Source organism: Zingiber officinale, chromosome 5B (genome assembly GCF_018446385.1).
Source record: "Zingiber officinale cultivar Zhangliang chromosome 5B, Zo_v1.1, whole genome shotgun sequence".
In the NCBI taxonomy this organism is placed as follows: Eukaryota; Viridiplantae; Streptophyta; class Magnoliopsida; order Zingiberales; family Zingiberaceae; genus Zingiber; species Zingiber officinale.
The window spans coordinates 85615718-85632905 of record NC_055995.1 but is presented as its reverse complement, the minus strand read 5'-3'; the positions used below and the strand labels follow the sequence as shown (position 1 = coordinate 85632905).

The 17188-nt window shown below is 39.7% G+C and overlaps 1 protein-coding gene across 1 annotated transcript; it reads right to left on the bottom strand.

Annotated features, from left to right (window-relative positions):
* Window positions 1–5633: 5633 nt before the first annotated feature.
* Window positions 5634–17050, bottom strand: LOC121986802 (vegetative cell wall protein gp1-like). Its single transcript, XM_042540739.1, has 3 exons — window positions 17039–17050; window positions 16126–16738; window positions 5634–6292 (listed from the first exon to the last, which is right to left on the bottom strand). The coding sequence occupies exons 1-3, from the start codon at window positions 17048–17050 to the stop codon at window positions 6288–6290; spliced, it is 630 nt and encodes a 209-aa protein (XP_042396673.1). The 3' UTR covers window positions 5634–6287.
* Window positions 17051–17188: the final 138 nt, after the last annotated feature.

The following is a 17188-nucleotide window of genomic DNA, read 5'->3' as shown; positions in this document are numbered from 1 at the left end:
GGGCCAAATTATAAAAGTAAATAGAAAATTTATTTCATAATTTTTTTTGATAAATCTAGTAGGTAAAAATTTATTTTGGGTACATAAATCATGTTTAGTTTGATTAAAATTAATGCATGCTTTAATTTTAATTTACCTTAATTTTTAACATTGCTTACAAAATTAATTAGTTCATATACCTTTTCTTCATGTTTTTGTTGATTTTTTTATATGATGCACAAATGAATTATCTATTAATGTAATTTTTTTGGTATTTTTCGAGTAGTAATTAATTTCTTATGAATTTTTTTATCAAAAAATAAGTTTTTAATTTTAAAATATTTTAGAGATTAATTTTGAATATCCTAATTTTTAGGAAAAATAGTGTTGCATTATAAAAGTATGGAAAAATCAGCAGGATTTTTAGATGATAATTTCTATTTTTAAATTTTTTTTAAAAAAATAATTTTATCCGTTTAAAATATTTTCTACCGTTAAAATAAAAAGATTTTGTATATAAAAATATTTATCATACTTAAATTAATTATGTTTAATATGTAAAAAAATATTCAGGATTTTTCAAAACTTAAAAATAATTTTTATCAAAATAGAGAATTAATTAATAAAAAATTATTTCTTTGAAAATAAATAAAAAGACATATTTATGGAAAATCTATTTTGTATCTCTAAAAATATTTCCAATATATTTCTAAACTACTTTTCATATTTTCCTTATTTTATTTTTGATGTGGATTAAGTTAAGGGGAGGATTATTTATTGTAAAATTTTTGTTATAATTACACATTTCATTTACTTGTTCAAATTGTTTTATTTTGGTTTAACTCTAACTTAACTTAGGTTGATTCACATCAAAAAGATAGAGGTTGTAAGTACTCGAGTGAGTTTTAATGTGATCAACCGGGTTAAGTCAGACTATGCATTATTTGATATCTTGTGTCTAAGTGTACAAAGAGTTAGAAACACAAGAAGTCGAGCGGAAGATGCAGTAAACGAGAAGATTGACACGGGCGAGTTGATGAGCTCAGTGCATCCAAGGGATGAAAAGTTGTAGAAGAGTACACCGGCGGAGGAAAAGGACGCGCGCAACGATTTTGAGGGACGAAAAGCGGGGAAGGAAGTTTGCTCGAGGATAAGGCCGGAGTTAAGTTTGGGCGAGTTCTGATAGATCGGATGAGAGCGATAGAGGAGGGGTGAATATCGCTTTTTTTTTAAAACCTTTTCTTTAACTTTAAAATCAGAATCGTGCAGCGGAAAGTAAAAAAGGAGACAGGTTCATTTATTTCGTTCGGAGTCTAGCTCGACTCTTACTCGAAGGCTCGCGGTCCTTGACCGCACCAATGGGCAATCACTATAACCCTTCTTTCCGAAACCTTCGGAAAGAAGCTGATAGTACAGATATAAGAAGTATAAGATAGTAACAACCCTACTATCTTATTTAACTTTAAGTGCAATACAAAGAATTATACCGATAATAGTATGCGTAGGCTGCAGCTTGGTCGGTACTTTCGGACGGAGTGACTTGCTGAGCTTATGAAGATGTGTAGCACAATCCGTACGCGAAGAAGAACTTTTTAAGATTATCAGAAGTGTTATCTGGCCGCAAACTTTGAGCCTCCTTTTATAGGTGTACTGGACGTTCGGTCGATCGATCTCACTGTTCGGTCGATCGATCTCACTGTTCGGTCGACTGAACCCGCTCCCTTCCTTCACGGCTGGAGTCTGATGCTGGCTCAATCTTTTGCATTTACTGATCATAAAGGGTTCGGTCGACCGATCATGCTTTTCGGTCGACCGAACAAGCTCCTTCCCTATTCGCCGAGATTTGTCGTGATCTGCATTTACTGCACCATTAATATTGATTGGTTTGGTCGACCGATCCTTGGGTCTATTCCTGATCGTTGTTGTGTGTGCTGAGTCATAAGGGTTCGGTCGACCGACCCTTTGGTTCGGTCGATCGATCAAGCTTTGACTGGACTGTACTATGTTTTGGTCTGAACTAATACATGCTTTGAGTTGACCTGGTTTGGTCGACCGATCCTCTTGTTCGGTCGACTGATCGGGTCGAACTTGTCAAATAGTGTTAGACAATAATCCTGCAAAACAGATATTAACACAGTAATATAAAATGCATGAGTAATAATATAAGACAGTAGAACTGTCTTGATCTCAACTTGAAAACCTACCCGGTTTCTTCAGTTGGATCAACGACCTTAGGTCGTTCCCTTCAGGAACTCGACCTCACTGTCGCTCCTCCAGTTGCTTACCTCAACTTACCTGCCAAACATAGTCCTTCAGACCTGTTTGGACTTTTGCCTGCTCAGTGTCTGATTATCTGATTCACTAAGACTTTTCCTGCAATATTATATTAGCCAACAACAATAATAATACAGAAAACAATGGTAAACCTAAACCTAGATTTACTGAGATCCGCTGGTCCGGTCGATCGCGCGTTCGATCAACCTTGCTTGGAGTTCACTCCTCCAAGACTTCTCGTTACCTAAGGTTACCATCCCCTAGGATTTTCTCCATCTAGCTTCACTCACCAGAACCTAAGGTTACCACCCCTTAGGATTTTCTCCACTTGGCTTCACTTATCAAGACTCAGTATTCGGCTACCCAGGGATCAAGTCCTCCAGACCTATCCACCTGACTTCTACGATATACCGAGATTTCTCTTACCTAGCCTACAACTAGGACTCAGTATTCAGCTACCCAGGGATCAGGTCCTCCAAACCTATCCACTTGGCTTCCATGATCTACCGAGATTTCTCCCCTTACCTAGTCTACAACTAGGACTTCCCTTGATCAAGCTCCATACTTAAGTATACTTAAACATATTTGTCTGACATTAAAACCTTGGAGGTTGATTGCATCAACAATCTCCCCGTTTTTGATGTTTGACAAATATGTTTAAGTTAGGTCAATTCAAAAAGATTTAGATTTCTAACTTAAACCCCTCTTCTCCCCCTTTTGTCATACAACAAAAAGAACCCTTTATAAATGACATTGATTGATAATGCATCCTTAAGTTTTGCACCAACAATGATGTAGAACCCTTTAAACATTCATAGATATTTTCTAAGGAATTCTCTCACCCTTTTGAAGGATAATAATAAGATGTGATTGGATTTTCATGCATCAATTAACTTTGAAAAATATTGATTCTTAGTGTCAATTTTTTTTAATGAAGTTTTCAATATAATTTAAAAAAAATATTTCAAGGATTTTACTAAGATATTCCAAGGCTTAATATATATATATATAGAACTTTTGTGTTGCGGCGTTTTTGTTGCGGCACCGTGTGGTGAAGCTGTCGTGGCGCTGCCATGTCAGCCAAGGCAAAGTGGCGTTTTCTGCGCTTCTACTAGGGGAAACAAAACTCGGCCAAAAAACCCTAGCCGTCGCGTAACCCGTGAGTCCCCTTCTGTCGCACGAAGAGAACCCCCGACCTCTCCTTCTCCCCTCTCCCGCCACGAGCCACCTCTCCTTCTCCCCTCTCCCGCCGCGAGCCACCTCTCCTTCTCCCCTCTCCCGCCGAGCTCTCCCATCTCCTGCTGTGTCCTTTCCTCGGAGCTCTTCCTCTCTTCAGCGAGCTCTCCCCTCTCCTGCTGTGTCCTTTCCTCGGAGCTCTTCCTCTCTTCAGCGAGCTCTCCCCTCTCCTACCGCGAGCCCTAGCAGAACCCCCGACCTCTGCTTCTCCCCTCTCCCACCGCGAGTCACCTCTCCTTCTCCCCTCTCCTGCCGCGTCCTCTCCTCGGAGCCCTTCCTCTCTTCGCCGAGCTCTCCCCTCTCCTGCCGCGAGCCCTAGCAAAACCCCTGACCTCTCCCACTCCGGCGACAGGTCCTCTCCTCGGAGCCCTAGCAGAAGTGTCGAGCTCTCCCCTCTTCTGCCACGTCCTCTCCTTCCTCTCTTCACGAGCAAAATCCTTCTCCGGTAAATTCTTGCTATATTTATGTATACTCAATTTAGTTTCCATTTCATATATTCCTTTATCTTGGTCTTTGATTGAGTTTAGTGCATCAATTAACATAACTTGCTACGTCTGTGCCAATTTAGGCTGTCAAACACAAATGTAAAGTTTTCTAAAGCTGTCTTTTTCAAGTTGTCATCTTCATTTAGATGTAACATTTTCACTACATATTGGACCAAATATTACATGTCTTTATGGAACGAGGTAGCCACTAGAGTAAGACACTAGGGACATGCATTATGGTTCATATATTAGATGATGGACAATGGCTAGATTATTGGTGATGGTGTCGATGAATTAGCTATTCCCCGCATTATATTATTGAAGCTACATTTGAAAGTAAAGAACTCAAGCCCCAGAGTGCGAGGCAAAGGCATAAAATGGGACTTAGGCTTGATAAGGACTATCGAGGATATCAATCATAGGAAGAATGGGTTATGTGTGCATCAAGATCAGCCAGGTTTGGACTTAGTTGGTCCTTGATTCACACATCATCTGTTAGGTCATCTAGTTTGTCCTTATTGATTCATACATCATATGTTGAGTTATCTTTTCTGGAGAAGGATAGGTGCCATCAATGGTGTGAATACTTCCATTTATAGACTAATGGTGGATGTAATTCTCTATTTCATTTGTGGATTATGAGATCATAGACATTAAATAAATAGAATCAGATGTAAATTATATTTGTTTCTTGTTGTTTTTTTAAACTTTTATAATCCGCATTATGGGCAGAGAATGATAAGTTCAGAGTGTACATATTTATAAGACGATGCTATTGTTTGCAATATGTTTGATTCAACAAATTTTAACTTTTATATTGAATTAAACAGGTTGGTGCTGTAGCCGGATTTCAATACTCAAATTGTGAGCCATTTGATTTGATTTTAACTTCCTATTTGAATTTCACAATTTGTATTATAATATTAGAATTTATTTTTGAAATGTTAATTTATTGTAATGTAGGGAAAAATAAATGTGGTTTTTGTTGGACGGAATCCCGGTGTTTATGATAGTTGGGAAGAAACTCATACTCAAGTTAACAAATATAACGGTGCATTGCATAGATCATATCTCAGTAAAGAGGAAGCATTTAGAGCTTTTAATTCATACAAGGAGAAACAACATGGTTTCTTTGCCCCTACTGCCCAAAAATGTTCAAGCTCAACTTTGGGTTCAACTTCAACTGCATCCTCAAGTTTTATTGAAAAAATGAAATAGACTGAAGAACTAGAGAAGTTGATAAAAAGTCAACTAGATTTAGCTGATGAATATCGTCGTAATGCAGCTAAGATTGTCAAGATGTGTGAAGAGATTAAAAAAAAATGGACTCTGTTCATATTAGTGATTAATCGGTAGATTTCTTTATTTAGTTGGATGAATGTATTTTATGGTAGACTTTTTTATTTAGTTGGATGAATGCTTATTTACTTTTTCATATAGCTAAAGTTGTTTGTAGCATGAAGGACCTAATTGATTGTTATGTCAGCCAGTATTCAAGCATCTGAAACATATGATGAAAATTAAGCTAACATTGAAAATCTGACACTACAGAAGCATTTAGTTACATTCTTCTGTTATATAACTGTGACATGCTTTGTGCACATATATCTGATGTTCATGAATTTAAGTTAAAACATGATGATTTAGCAAATTCGGGATCACTTGCGGTGTACAATTGTTTTGTGGTTTAAATGTCACCTCCAAAATACAGCAACTCTGACAAATAAAGATACCATCGAATGATTTTGAACATTCTAACTAATATAGTAATGTGTAATTCTCTAACAAGGATTAGAAATAGTTGCTACCATTACAGTTTATAGAGCTGATGTTTTTCTTTGTTCTTTAAGAGTGTTTGAAGAACTATCCAAGGCATGCTGCTACAAAGCTCCAGAAATTGAAGGTGGAGCCAGAGGAGTCAATGAGTTATCATTGCTTGACAAGTGAACCATCTCTGGACAAGGTTGTAGGCAACCATCCAGGCCTAAGCGGTTACATAAATAAAAATCTCATAGCTGGCCAAGTTATAACCAACAGATAGCAGAACATTCATGTGTTGAACAACTACCAGAGCTCGCTGAGGAATCCGTCTAATTTAAATCAAAATGTGCTCTATCAGGAAGCAGAACATCTGGAAACTTAATTGTAGGTGGCGACACTTCATTTCGAAATAGAGCTGCAAAATATGCCAAATAACAACCTTCCTAATAACAATAACCTGGTGGCAGGGCAAAGCACAAGCAACAGTTTCAAATCCACTACCTCTGCCAACAACCCTTCGATCTATCTTCCACCACAGCAGGATACAGGAAGTCAACCTACAGGAAGTAAAATATAAAAAATAGGTACAATCAGACATTCCAACATTGTACATCTTTCTTACATGAAGTAAAATAGGTACAATCAGACATTCCAGTCTTAAATCTAAACAAAATCAGCATCCCATTACATCACAGTTGAAAACGTCTCAAGATTGTATAATGACAAACGTCTCAGTTGAAATCAGCATCCCATTACAGCACATTTAAAAACGTCTCAAGATTGCATAATGACAAACGTCTCAGTTGAAAATCAGCATCCCATGCTTGTAAAAATCGGACAAATAAAGGATGGAGTTAAGTATGAAATAGATAAATAAACAAACAATCATTTAGTGCAAGTTTATTGTAGAAGACTTTACAAAGGTTATCATCCTTGCAATAAAACCAAAACCAAAATGCAAATAAGAGTTATACACCAGACTCCTAAATTGATTTTTCAAACTAAGATATACAGTTGGCATTATTGTAGAAGACTTGCAATGGTTGCCTAAAATCACTACTATACATACTTCTTATTGTTCTCATTTTTCAGTACCACTCCTTAATTCCAAAGTTTTTAACTCTTTCCTTTACCCTTTTGAACATGCCAAAATTGAGGCTCACTTTCCATGAGTTATTATCAACAAGGGATCCATCAGTTAGGGATATAGGAGAAGAATAGATAGTTTGGTTGTTTATTGACACAGTGTAGTTGCTCGTTGCTCGAAAGGAGAGACTAGAACTACATAGTTATTTTACACTTTGAGAACTTTCTTTTCTTCCATTGCTCACATTTGGATGGAAACAAAGCTAATATAATGTTGTGTTGATTCCATCAGCTATTTATGTTCTAAGTGTCTGCAACAGCACCAGAATAAACAAAAGCATCATCCAATAAAAATAGGAAATGCACTAAACTAAATAACAAACACCTCAATACAAGAAATGCACTAAACCAATCAAGCATACAAACAAAGAAAATAGATATACCAACCATAGATAATTACAACATCTTAGCGCATGTTATTAAAACCTGAAACAATAAAGATAATTTATTAATTTTATTCTCTCAATAAACAATAAACCACTATAATTTAAAAAATTAAAACTTTGATAGTACCGACTATAGATCTCAAATCTGGTTCATATGTGTTGTCAAGACTGATATGATTACTATCTTCAATTGATCTGATAATTGACACATTGTCATATACAAAAGATAATAAAATAAATTTATTTGCAAGAAAAATTGAATCGACACATACCCTTGTTGCAAACAATAAACCACTACTGTTAGATGCTTTACATTAGTCTGGTTTACTTTTATCTCTTGCCAATATAACTCAGCTAATCGATCCAGAGAATCAGTCTTCCGGATCGCTAAAAAAATGTGCGGATTTGGTTAATCGGTCAACGATTACCCAAATCGCATCATGGCCTCGTCGAGTCCTAGGCAGTCCTACCACAAAATCCATAGTAATATGCTCCCACTTCCACTCTGGAATAGGGATCCTCTGAAGTAACCCAGCAGGTCTCTGGTGCTCAGCCTTCACCTGCTGACAGATAAGACATCTAGCTACAGACTCCGCGATGTCTTTCTTCATACCGTTCCACCAATAGGAATGCCTCAAATCACGATACATACGGGTTCCACCTGGGTGGATAGCAAATCTAGAACGATGAGCCTCCTGAAGTAACTCCTCCATGACCGGGTGAGACTAAGGTACACACAATCTGCCTCGGAAATAAACAATCCCCTCGTCGTCTCGTGTAAACTCAGTCTGCTGTCCGGAAGCTATCTGACTGCTAATGAACTGTAAATGCTGATCTCCGGCCTGGGCCTCTCGAATCCTCATCCTGATCGACGACTGAGCAACCATGGTAACCAGAATACCCTGCTCTGTCCGATCAAGTCCGTGACTAAAACTCGATGACAAGCTAAAGTCCCTCTGTACTTCCTGCTAAGTGCATCACGACCACATTAGCTTTACCCGGATGGTAGCTAATAGTACAATCATAATCCTTCAGGAACTCCATCACAGATTGAGTTCCTTCTGTGTGAAAATATATTTGAGACTCTTATGATCAGTAATAATCTCAAAAGTAATACCATAAAAATGATGTCGCCAAATCTTCAAAGCAAAGATAATAGCGGCTAGCTCTAGATCATGTACTGGGTAGTTCTTCTCATGCTCCTTCAACTGACGAGAAGCATAGGAGACTACCCTACCGTGCTGCATCAAAACAGCGCCCAAGCCCTGAAGAGATGTGTCTGTGTAAAGTACGAATCCGTCATCACCAGAAGGTAAAACCAAGACTGGTGCTGATACTAATCTCCGCTTCAGCTCCTGGAAGCTGGTCTCACAAGCCTCTGACCACGTGAACTTCACGCTTGTCCTAGTCAGACGCGTCAATGGCATAGCAATGCTGGAGAAACCCTCAATGAATCGTCGGTAATATCCAGCCAAGCCCAAGAAACTACGGATCTCTTGGACTGACTTCGGCTGCTCCCAGCTAGTGATAGCCTCGATCTTCTGAGGATCTACAGAAATACCTCGGCTAGACACCACATGTCCCAGAAAACCAACTGAGGATAGCCAAAATGCACATTTGCTGAACTTCGCATACAGATGATGTCGTCGAAGAGTCTCCAGGACTATGCGAAGGTGCTGCGCATGTTCCTCCTCGGAACGTGAATAGATCAATATGTCATCGATAAACACAATCACAAACTGATCTAAATACTCCAAAAAGATACGGTTCATCAAATCCATAAATACTGTAGGAGCATTGGTAAGCCCAAATGGCATTACCAAAAACTCGTAATGTCCGTATCTGGTGCGGAATGCTGTCTTCTGAATATCAGAATCTTTGACTCTCAGCTGATGATATCCAGACCGCAGATCAATCTTGGAATACACTGATGTATCTCTAAGCTGATCAAATAAATCTTCAATCCGTGGCAAGGGGTACTTATTTTTGATAGTCACTGCATTCAGCTGCCTATAATCGATGCACAACCTCAGAGTACCATCCTTCTTCTTGACAAATAGTACAGGAGAACACTAAGGTGGAATACCGTGGGGTTCTCCACAAGGATACCGGAATGCTCCTGCCCGTGCATGCCATATGCAGCTGCTACAGGGGGAGTTGTCCTCTGCTGACGGTACGATGATTGGGCTTTCGGCCCACCTCGTTGAGTCCCAGACTGACCAACTGTCCTCCCGGAACAGAACTCCGGAAGATACATGCTGAACCTTTAGCGAACAGTCTCGGCTCACGTGCCTAGGCAGTTTACAATAATAGCAAACTGACTATCCAAGGTGCATGCAGAGATGATGTGATCTCAGGACCCGCATCGGGTGCAGTGAGAGTCACCGATGGACTATTTTCGGTTCTGCTAAGAGGACCGGGAGCGTCCAGATGAAGATCGTCCTGACTTTCGGGGTCATCCCGATGACCTCGAAGTTCTCTGACCCATCTAAGTGCGACTGCTCTGCTTCTGACCTGTGGTCTGTGGCTGCTGAATCTGTCCGGAAGTCCGGTCAGTCTGCTTCCTCTTCTTGTCTACTTTCACTCTGTGATGAGCAGACTCAATCATAAGAGCTCTATCCAGTGTCTCGGTGTATGATAAAGTACTAAAACCAGAAATCTTCAGCTGAAGATGCCCGTCCAGACCCTGGACAAACTGAAGCATACGAGATCTGTCATCGGCAACTAACTCAGGACAGAATCCGGTCAACCGGTTAAATTTGGCATTATACTCCATCACTGAGCGGTTATTCTGTCGAAGACTCAGGAAATCCCGCCGGCGTGTCATCTGATACGCCCGGGGAAAACACTGACTCTCGAATGCCTCTCTAAATCTCGTATATATAACATGCTGCTCGCCTATAATCGAGCGCTGTGTGTCCCACCAGATCTCTGCCCCCGTCTCGTAAGTGGTAAGCAGCCAGTTCAGCCTTCTCCCACTCAGAGCAGGCCATGTAAAAGAACGTATCCAAGATTGAGCCACGCTCGGATCAGTCTCCCCGCGAAATAGCGTGAATTGGCTTTTCACCAACTCCGCCAAGGCTGGGATCCATGCTCGTGCACAACCATATCCGTAGATATCATTGCAGACTGGGCAGAATCACTGGAGTTGATCTTATGGGTGGTACTGATGGATAGGTTGGAAGAGGTACCACTGGTGCTGCCACATAAACAGGGTAGGAACCACTAGTGGAACTACAGAGTAGGCATAAGTAGGGACGACTAAAGGTACGATGGGTGGTACCGGGTAAGATGTAACCGGTACTGCTGGTGTAGGTACCGAGTATGTAGTAACCAGCACAGATGTCTGTGGTGGTACCGAGTACGCAGTATGCACGGCTAGAGAAGGTGTCGAGTACCCTGTAGGTACTACTGGCGGTACAGGCGAGGTAGGTACCTCTGAAGTCGGAACCGTCAGGATCTAACAGTCTAACGTGGTCACAATACCCTGAGGAGTCTATCCCTGACGGACAGGCTCAACCCTAAAAGAACTCTCTGGAGACTCTGCCTCTAGAGAATCGATCGTCCTCATACATGTGCGACCACGTTTAAGTACTAGAACACGTATCATATATGTAAAAAAAATGTTATCCAGATATCACTACAGGTATGAAAACTATAAAATTACCTGATTTACCTATTGCCGTCTGGAGATATCCTGTCGCTGCTTAGCCCCAAATAGACCCTCGTCAAAATACCTCGGAATTTCGAAACGAGTAAGTCGACGGAAATCCGTACAATCCGAAAATATCCAGATACGCTCACAAACTCCGGAACACAAAAATCCGAATCGGAGCCTAGCTCTGATACCAAATAAATTGGTATCAGATAAACCTCGAAAATCCAAAACGAAGAGCAAGTATCATGAGCCTAGCTCTGATACCAAATAAATTGGTATCAGATAAAATCCCGAAAATCCAGAATGCCTAGCAAGTATCATAAACCTGCTCTGATACCAAAAGAATTGGTATCAGAAAAAATCTCGAAAATCCAGAACACAGAAGCAGGTATCATAAACCTGCTCTGATACCAAATAAATTGTCACGCACCCAGGTAGTCCCTGTCCGAAGAAATTTCGGCAGCATCTCCCCTGTACGACGGACAATATGAAGCTCAGTATACATATATCTCTATACCTCGGCCACACACGGCCGGAATAATACAATACAATTAAGAAACAACCCACGCAGTTTATATCAACATTCACACAGATATAATATATGATCAATCCACGCAGTTTAATAAGGAAAGACGATATAGAACCTCGAAGATATATGTAAACAGCCTACTCCACTACAACGAAGAAACAAATCCATGAAGTAATGGAAATACAACCGCAGCGGAAAACAAAAGTAGCAAACCCGAATGTTCAATGTAAAGTCCACAATACAAACCCACAATACAAGTATATAAGATGCAAAAGCAAAATATACTCCGACAAAGAAAATCCTCGCGATAATGGGGCTAGCGACTGGAATCTCTCCTGACGGCCTCAACCTGAAAAGTAGTAACAACGGGGTGAGTTCAAAGAACTCAGCTGGTAATCCAATAGACATGTACAGCAATATATAACTACCAGTAATATCCTAAGGTACAGTCTCCTAAACCATAGGATCAATAGTACAATTCTCTAATCATACAACCTACGGTATAGTCTCCTAACAGTTCAACAGATATACAGAGCTGAAACAAACTGTAGTAACCCACAATATGCATAAAGCACAATCTATAGCAAGAATAATAAGGAACTGCATAACTGTAATAAACTGTACTCACCTGCGAGGCTTGGGCAAATGACTGTGGACATACACAGACAAAGATAGGCAGAGCAAATAAGCATGTATCCTGTATGCATGTCAATCATATGCAGTCACTCAAGTGCATCATCCAATATGCAACAATCACAATAAATGCAATATGTGCATATGATGCAATATGACATGGTCACCCCTGACGCTAGTCAGCCGTCTCACACGCGATGACGAGACCGAGTAGGTAGGGCTGTGACACCGTGCACTCTGTCGTCACTACCCCTGATGAGTGACCGAGTGGACGGGATGCTGTCGGAGTACACCTATCCTCCTACCTCAAACATAGTGAGGGAGTTAACGCCTCAACTCCCGGTATGACGGGAGGGATCCCTGCTCGCTATCTACTGCAATCACACTACCCATGAGCGGACCGGCGGAGCACTACAGAGCAACCTACACACCCTGGGTCTTGTGCCACTACCCATGCGGTGGTCACATTGTGGCAGTCCGTGTAGCTGGAGATGAGCTCAACAATAATGGAGTCGTCAATCGCCCAGCATGCAATCATGCAGGATGGTGCATGATGCTACAGTATGTCATACCTGAACATAGCCTCCTCCATATATGTGTGTGCCCAAAAGGTAAACGCATATATATAACCATGATATAAACAGCATAAACCCAAAGACATCACATATAACAATGATGTAAGTATCATGAATCCAAGAGCATGTATCACACATGTAAAACAACTAATCCAGTAGAGTAGAGCACTATAGATATGCATCTCTATGAACATATATATACATGGCAAGAGGTAAATATCCAATCCTGAAGTAAAGCAACTAGCAGACGAAGCATGTGATAGGTATCAACTAGCTAAGACCAGGGAAGAAAATAATCTACTATCTGCCACTAGTAAATATATATAAGCTACACATATCATAAGACATTATCAAAAGATAAGTCAGAGGGTACCCGCCTATAGGTATCGAATAATCTATAACCGGGAAAATGATAAATCTACCAATCACTAGTAAATATATATAAACTGCACATATCATAAGACACTATCAAGAGATGAGTCAAAGGGTACCCGCCTCAAATAGAAGGTACAATCCAAATCCAAAGTCGAGACATCCGTCTCGAATCAAAGTCCTGCATCAAACAATATATATATATATATTTTTTAGCTAAGTCCAAATGAATAGCTAAATAAAATCCCTAAAACTAAATTAGGGCAAAACCCTAATCAATACAATCTCGACCTACTCAATTAAATCTAACGGTCAATTAGGGTTAGTTACCTAATCCCGAATCACCAATAGATTAGAAATCTAAACTTAGATTAAATCTAATAGTTGACTAGGGTTAAATGTCTTAACCCTAATTATTCCATTAGATTAATCTAGGCAATTAAATCTAGTCACAATCAATATAATCCTTAATTCACCTAACATAATCCTTATTCATCATTAGGTTATGTAGATTAATTAACCTCGAGTGCCTCGACATCAAATATCTTTCTGAATCTGGATCATCAATGACATTTTGCTCTCCTAAAGTATATATTGCTCCAACTTTTACATATCGCGTCCATCGTTTGAGTATATACATATCAGGCAAATGAAACACTTTGTTGATACGAAAAAAAGCTAACATATGTCTACATGGAATGCCCTCAAACTCAAATTTTCTACAGCTATACGATATGTAATCCCTTTGTTTGTCATGCATGAGCACTCTTGATTTTGAGGAAGATGAACTTTGAAATTTCATCATGTGGTAAACTGCTGAGGCAACTTTTGTAAATGTCTGTTGCACATAATAACTATGACTCTCGATCATTTCACTTTGAAACTCCAGCCATTTCTTTTTTGTGTACAGCTTAACCATTTGACTTTTCATTGGCCAAGTTGTATTAACTTTGGGATTCTCATTCATATCAATATGGTCCGCAACTAACTCATTGTGTCTTTGGTGTCTCAGTGCTCTATTAAAACGTGTGATAAAATCCATTAATGAGTTTTTATTTGAGACATATTTCTTGAAAAATGCATGTGACCCTTCAGATCTTTGGCTACTTAACATTCCTACAGAAAATACATGACTAAAATATGCTGGCACCCATCTGTGTCGCAATTCATACATCAAGGACAACCAATCATTCTTCTCTAAGTTAGCTTCCTTGATAGTCTCTTCCCATGACTTCTCAAAATCATCAGGTGTTGTAGAATTTGCAATGATGTTCTTTATGCTGTGATAACGGTTTCGAAAAGTCAAATGGTCTAATTTTTCTGGGAATTTGTTCAATATGTGCTACAAACAATATTGATGTACTGTTTGAGGTAAAACCTGTGCAATAGCTTTTGTCATTGCAGGATCTTGATCAGTGATGATAATGTTTGGTGCACCTTTAGACATGGCTTATAAGAACTTTGTAAGCAACCAAACAAAAGATTCAGTTTTCTCATCACTAAGAAACCCACACAAAAAAAAATTGTCTGATGATGATGATTAACTCCTACAAATGGTACCAAAATCAACCATATTTGTTGGTGTTATAAGTTGTATCAAATGCAATAGCATCACTAAATACACTATATGCCCTTTTTGATACATGATCAACCCAAAAGCACCTACTAAATTTGTTATCTGAATCAGTCTCGTAGGCAAAGAAAAAAGCTGAATTCTTCTCCTGCTCAGATGTAAAAAACTCGATAAGTGTTTCAGCATCAATACCCTTTTGTTCATCCCTTAGATTTCTCTCAAAGTTTCTAATATCAGTTTCTGTACAACCTACCCGTTCAGGGCCTCCATACTCTATCTCCAATAAACAAATTTGTTGACAAGTTAATACATTGGCCTCTGAAAACTATTTTGTCAATGCTTTTTTGGCTGCAGAAACATTACGATGTGAGCGAAGCAAATGCACCTTTGATGGAGTTGAGAGCAGATGATTATGAGCTTCTATAAAGTTACAGATAACCCAATCCGGTCCCATCTGTTTCTTGACAAATGCAATATTTGTCTTACAACCCGTTCTAACTGTGCCACGTACTCTTTCCCTTATTTGTTGATCAGGATTTGGATGTTTATTGTGTCGCATTAGATATGTATGTCCTTCTTTAAAGCATACAATTTGTTTCCATGTGACTTCATTTGTCATTTTGTTTTTCCTGCTCGTGCCATTCCTTGAACTAAATCCGGCTTCTCGTGCATATTGGTTATAGAACGAATATGCATCCTCTAGAGATGAGAATTCCATTCCAATTTTTGGCTTTCGATCATCTGCAACTTGGAGAATGAATTCCTGATCATCAACTCTATTTTCTTCCATTTCTGGGCGCCCTCGCATTATATTTGACAATAGATAAATAAATAAAAATTATTTCAATTAACAGAATAAAACAAAGGTGATTCTAATATAGTAGATGCATGATTTTCTAACGGAACATCAGCTAAGTTAAACATGGAATTGAATGTCAAAAATACAACTATAAGTTAAATATAGCACTGTTTAGGTTTCTATTACTTGAATCTCAAGTTAAATGTAGCACTCTTTCTCTTTTGTGTTTTATTTCTTATACAACTAAAAGAAATACAGATATACAGATGCAAAAATACTATTAGATTAAGAAATTTAAAAAAAGTAAACAGAAGTCCATCTAGACTCTCCGATTCGATTTCAAGAATTGGAGTGTCTGAAGAGACTTTGGGATGGCCGGATGAGCTTGGGATGTCAAGGAAAAAATGCTAGATGTTTAGGAAAAAAAGAATTATATAGAATGTACAACAGATTATCAATCGTCACAAACTACTGATTTCTCGTTCCATAAAGACATGTAATATTTGGTCCAAAATGCAGTGAAAATGTTACAGCTAAATGAAGATGACAACTTGAAAAAGACAGCTTTAGAAAACTTTACATTTGTGTTTGACAGCCTAAATTAGCACAGACGCAGCAAGTTATGTTAATTGATGCACTGAACTCAATCAAAGACCAAGATAAAGGAATATATGAAATGCAAACTAAATTGAGTATACATAAATATAGCAAGAATTTACCGGAGAAGGATTTTGCTCGTGAAGAGAGGAAGGAGAGGACGCGACAAAAGAGGGGAGAGCTCGACACTTCTGCTAAGGCTCCGAGGAGAGGACCTGTCGCCGGAGTGGGAGAGGTCGGGGGTTCTGCTAGGGCTCGTGGCAGGAGAGGGGAGAGCTCGACGAAGAGAGGAAGGGCTCCGAGGAGAGGACGCGGCAGGAGAGGGGAGAGCTCGGCCGGAGAGGGGAGAAGGAGAGGTGACTCGCGGCGGGAGAGGGGAGAAGCAGAGGTCGGGGGTTCTGCTAGGGCTCGCGGCAGGAGAGGGGAGAGCTCGCCGAAGAGAGGAAGGGCTCCGAGGAAAGGACACGGCAGGAGAGGGGAGAGCTCGGCGGGAGAGGGGAGAAGGAGAGGTGACTCGCAGCGGGAGAGGGGAGAAGGAGAGGTCGGGGGTTCTCTTCGCGCGACAGAAGGGGACTCGCGGGTTACGCGGTGGCTAGGGTTCTTTGGCCGAGTTTTGTTTCCCCTAGCAGAAGCGCAGAAAACGCCACTTTGCCTTGGCTGACGTGGCAGCGCCACGACAGCTTCACCGCACGGCGCCGCAGCAAAAACGCCGCAGCACAAAAGTTCTCTCTCTCTCTATATATATTTTTATATATTTATATATATTTTAAAACCAAGACATGAATGTCATAATATTCAAAAAGATTTGCAAATAATTTTTCAAAGTATGAAACATAAAGTTTTAGAGGAATATTCAAAGTATTTTTCAAACTATGATTTTTCAAAAAGTATGAGTTTGAAAAATATGATTTTGAAAGGATCTGTATCTAACTTCCCTTTTCCTCGGTGATGGCAGCAGATCCAATCAGATGCTGGTGGTAGTACTAGGTTAAGTTGCTGCCAAACTTGCAACCGACACTATCCAGAACCCACTACCAGGATACCCATCATAGTTAGGCGCTTCCCTTTAATGAGATTAAAATCCAGAACTCTATATTCCTAGGATTAAAATCAACATAGCTTACCCTAAGCTAGTGTTGGTGATAGATTGAAGACCACAGCGCTCGCAAGGATGAAGGAAATCGG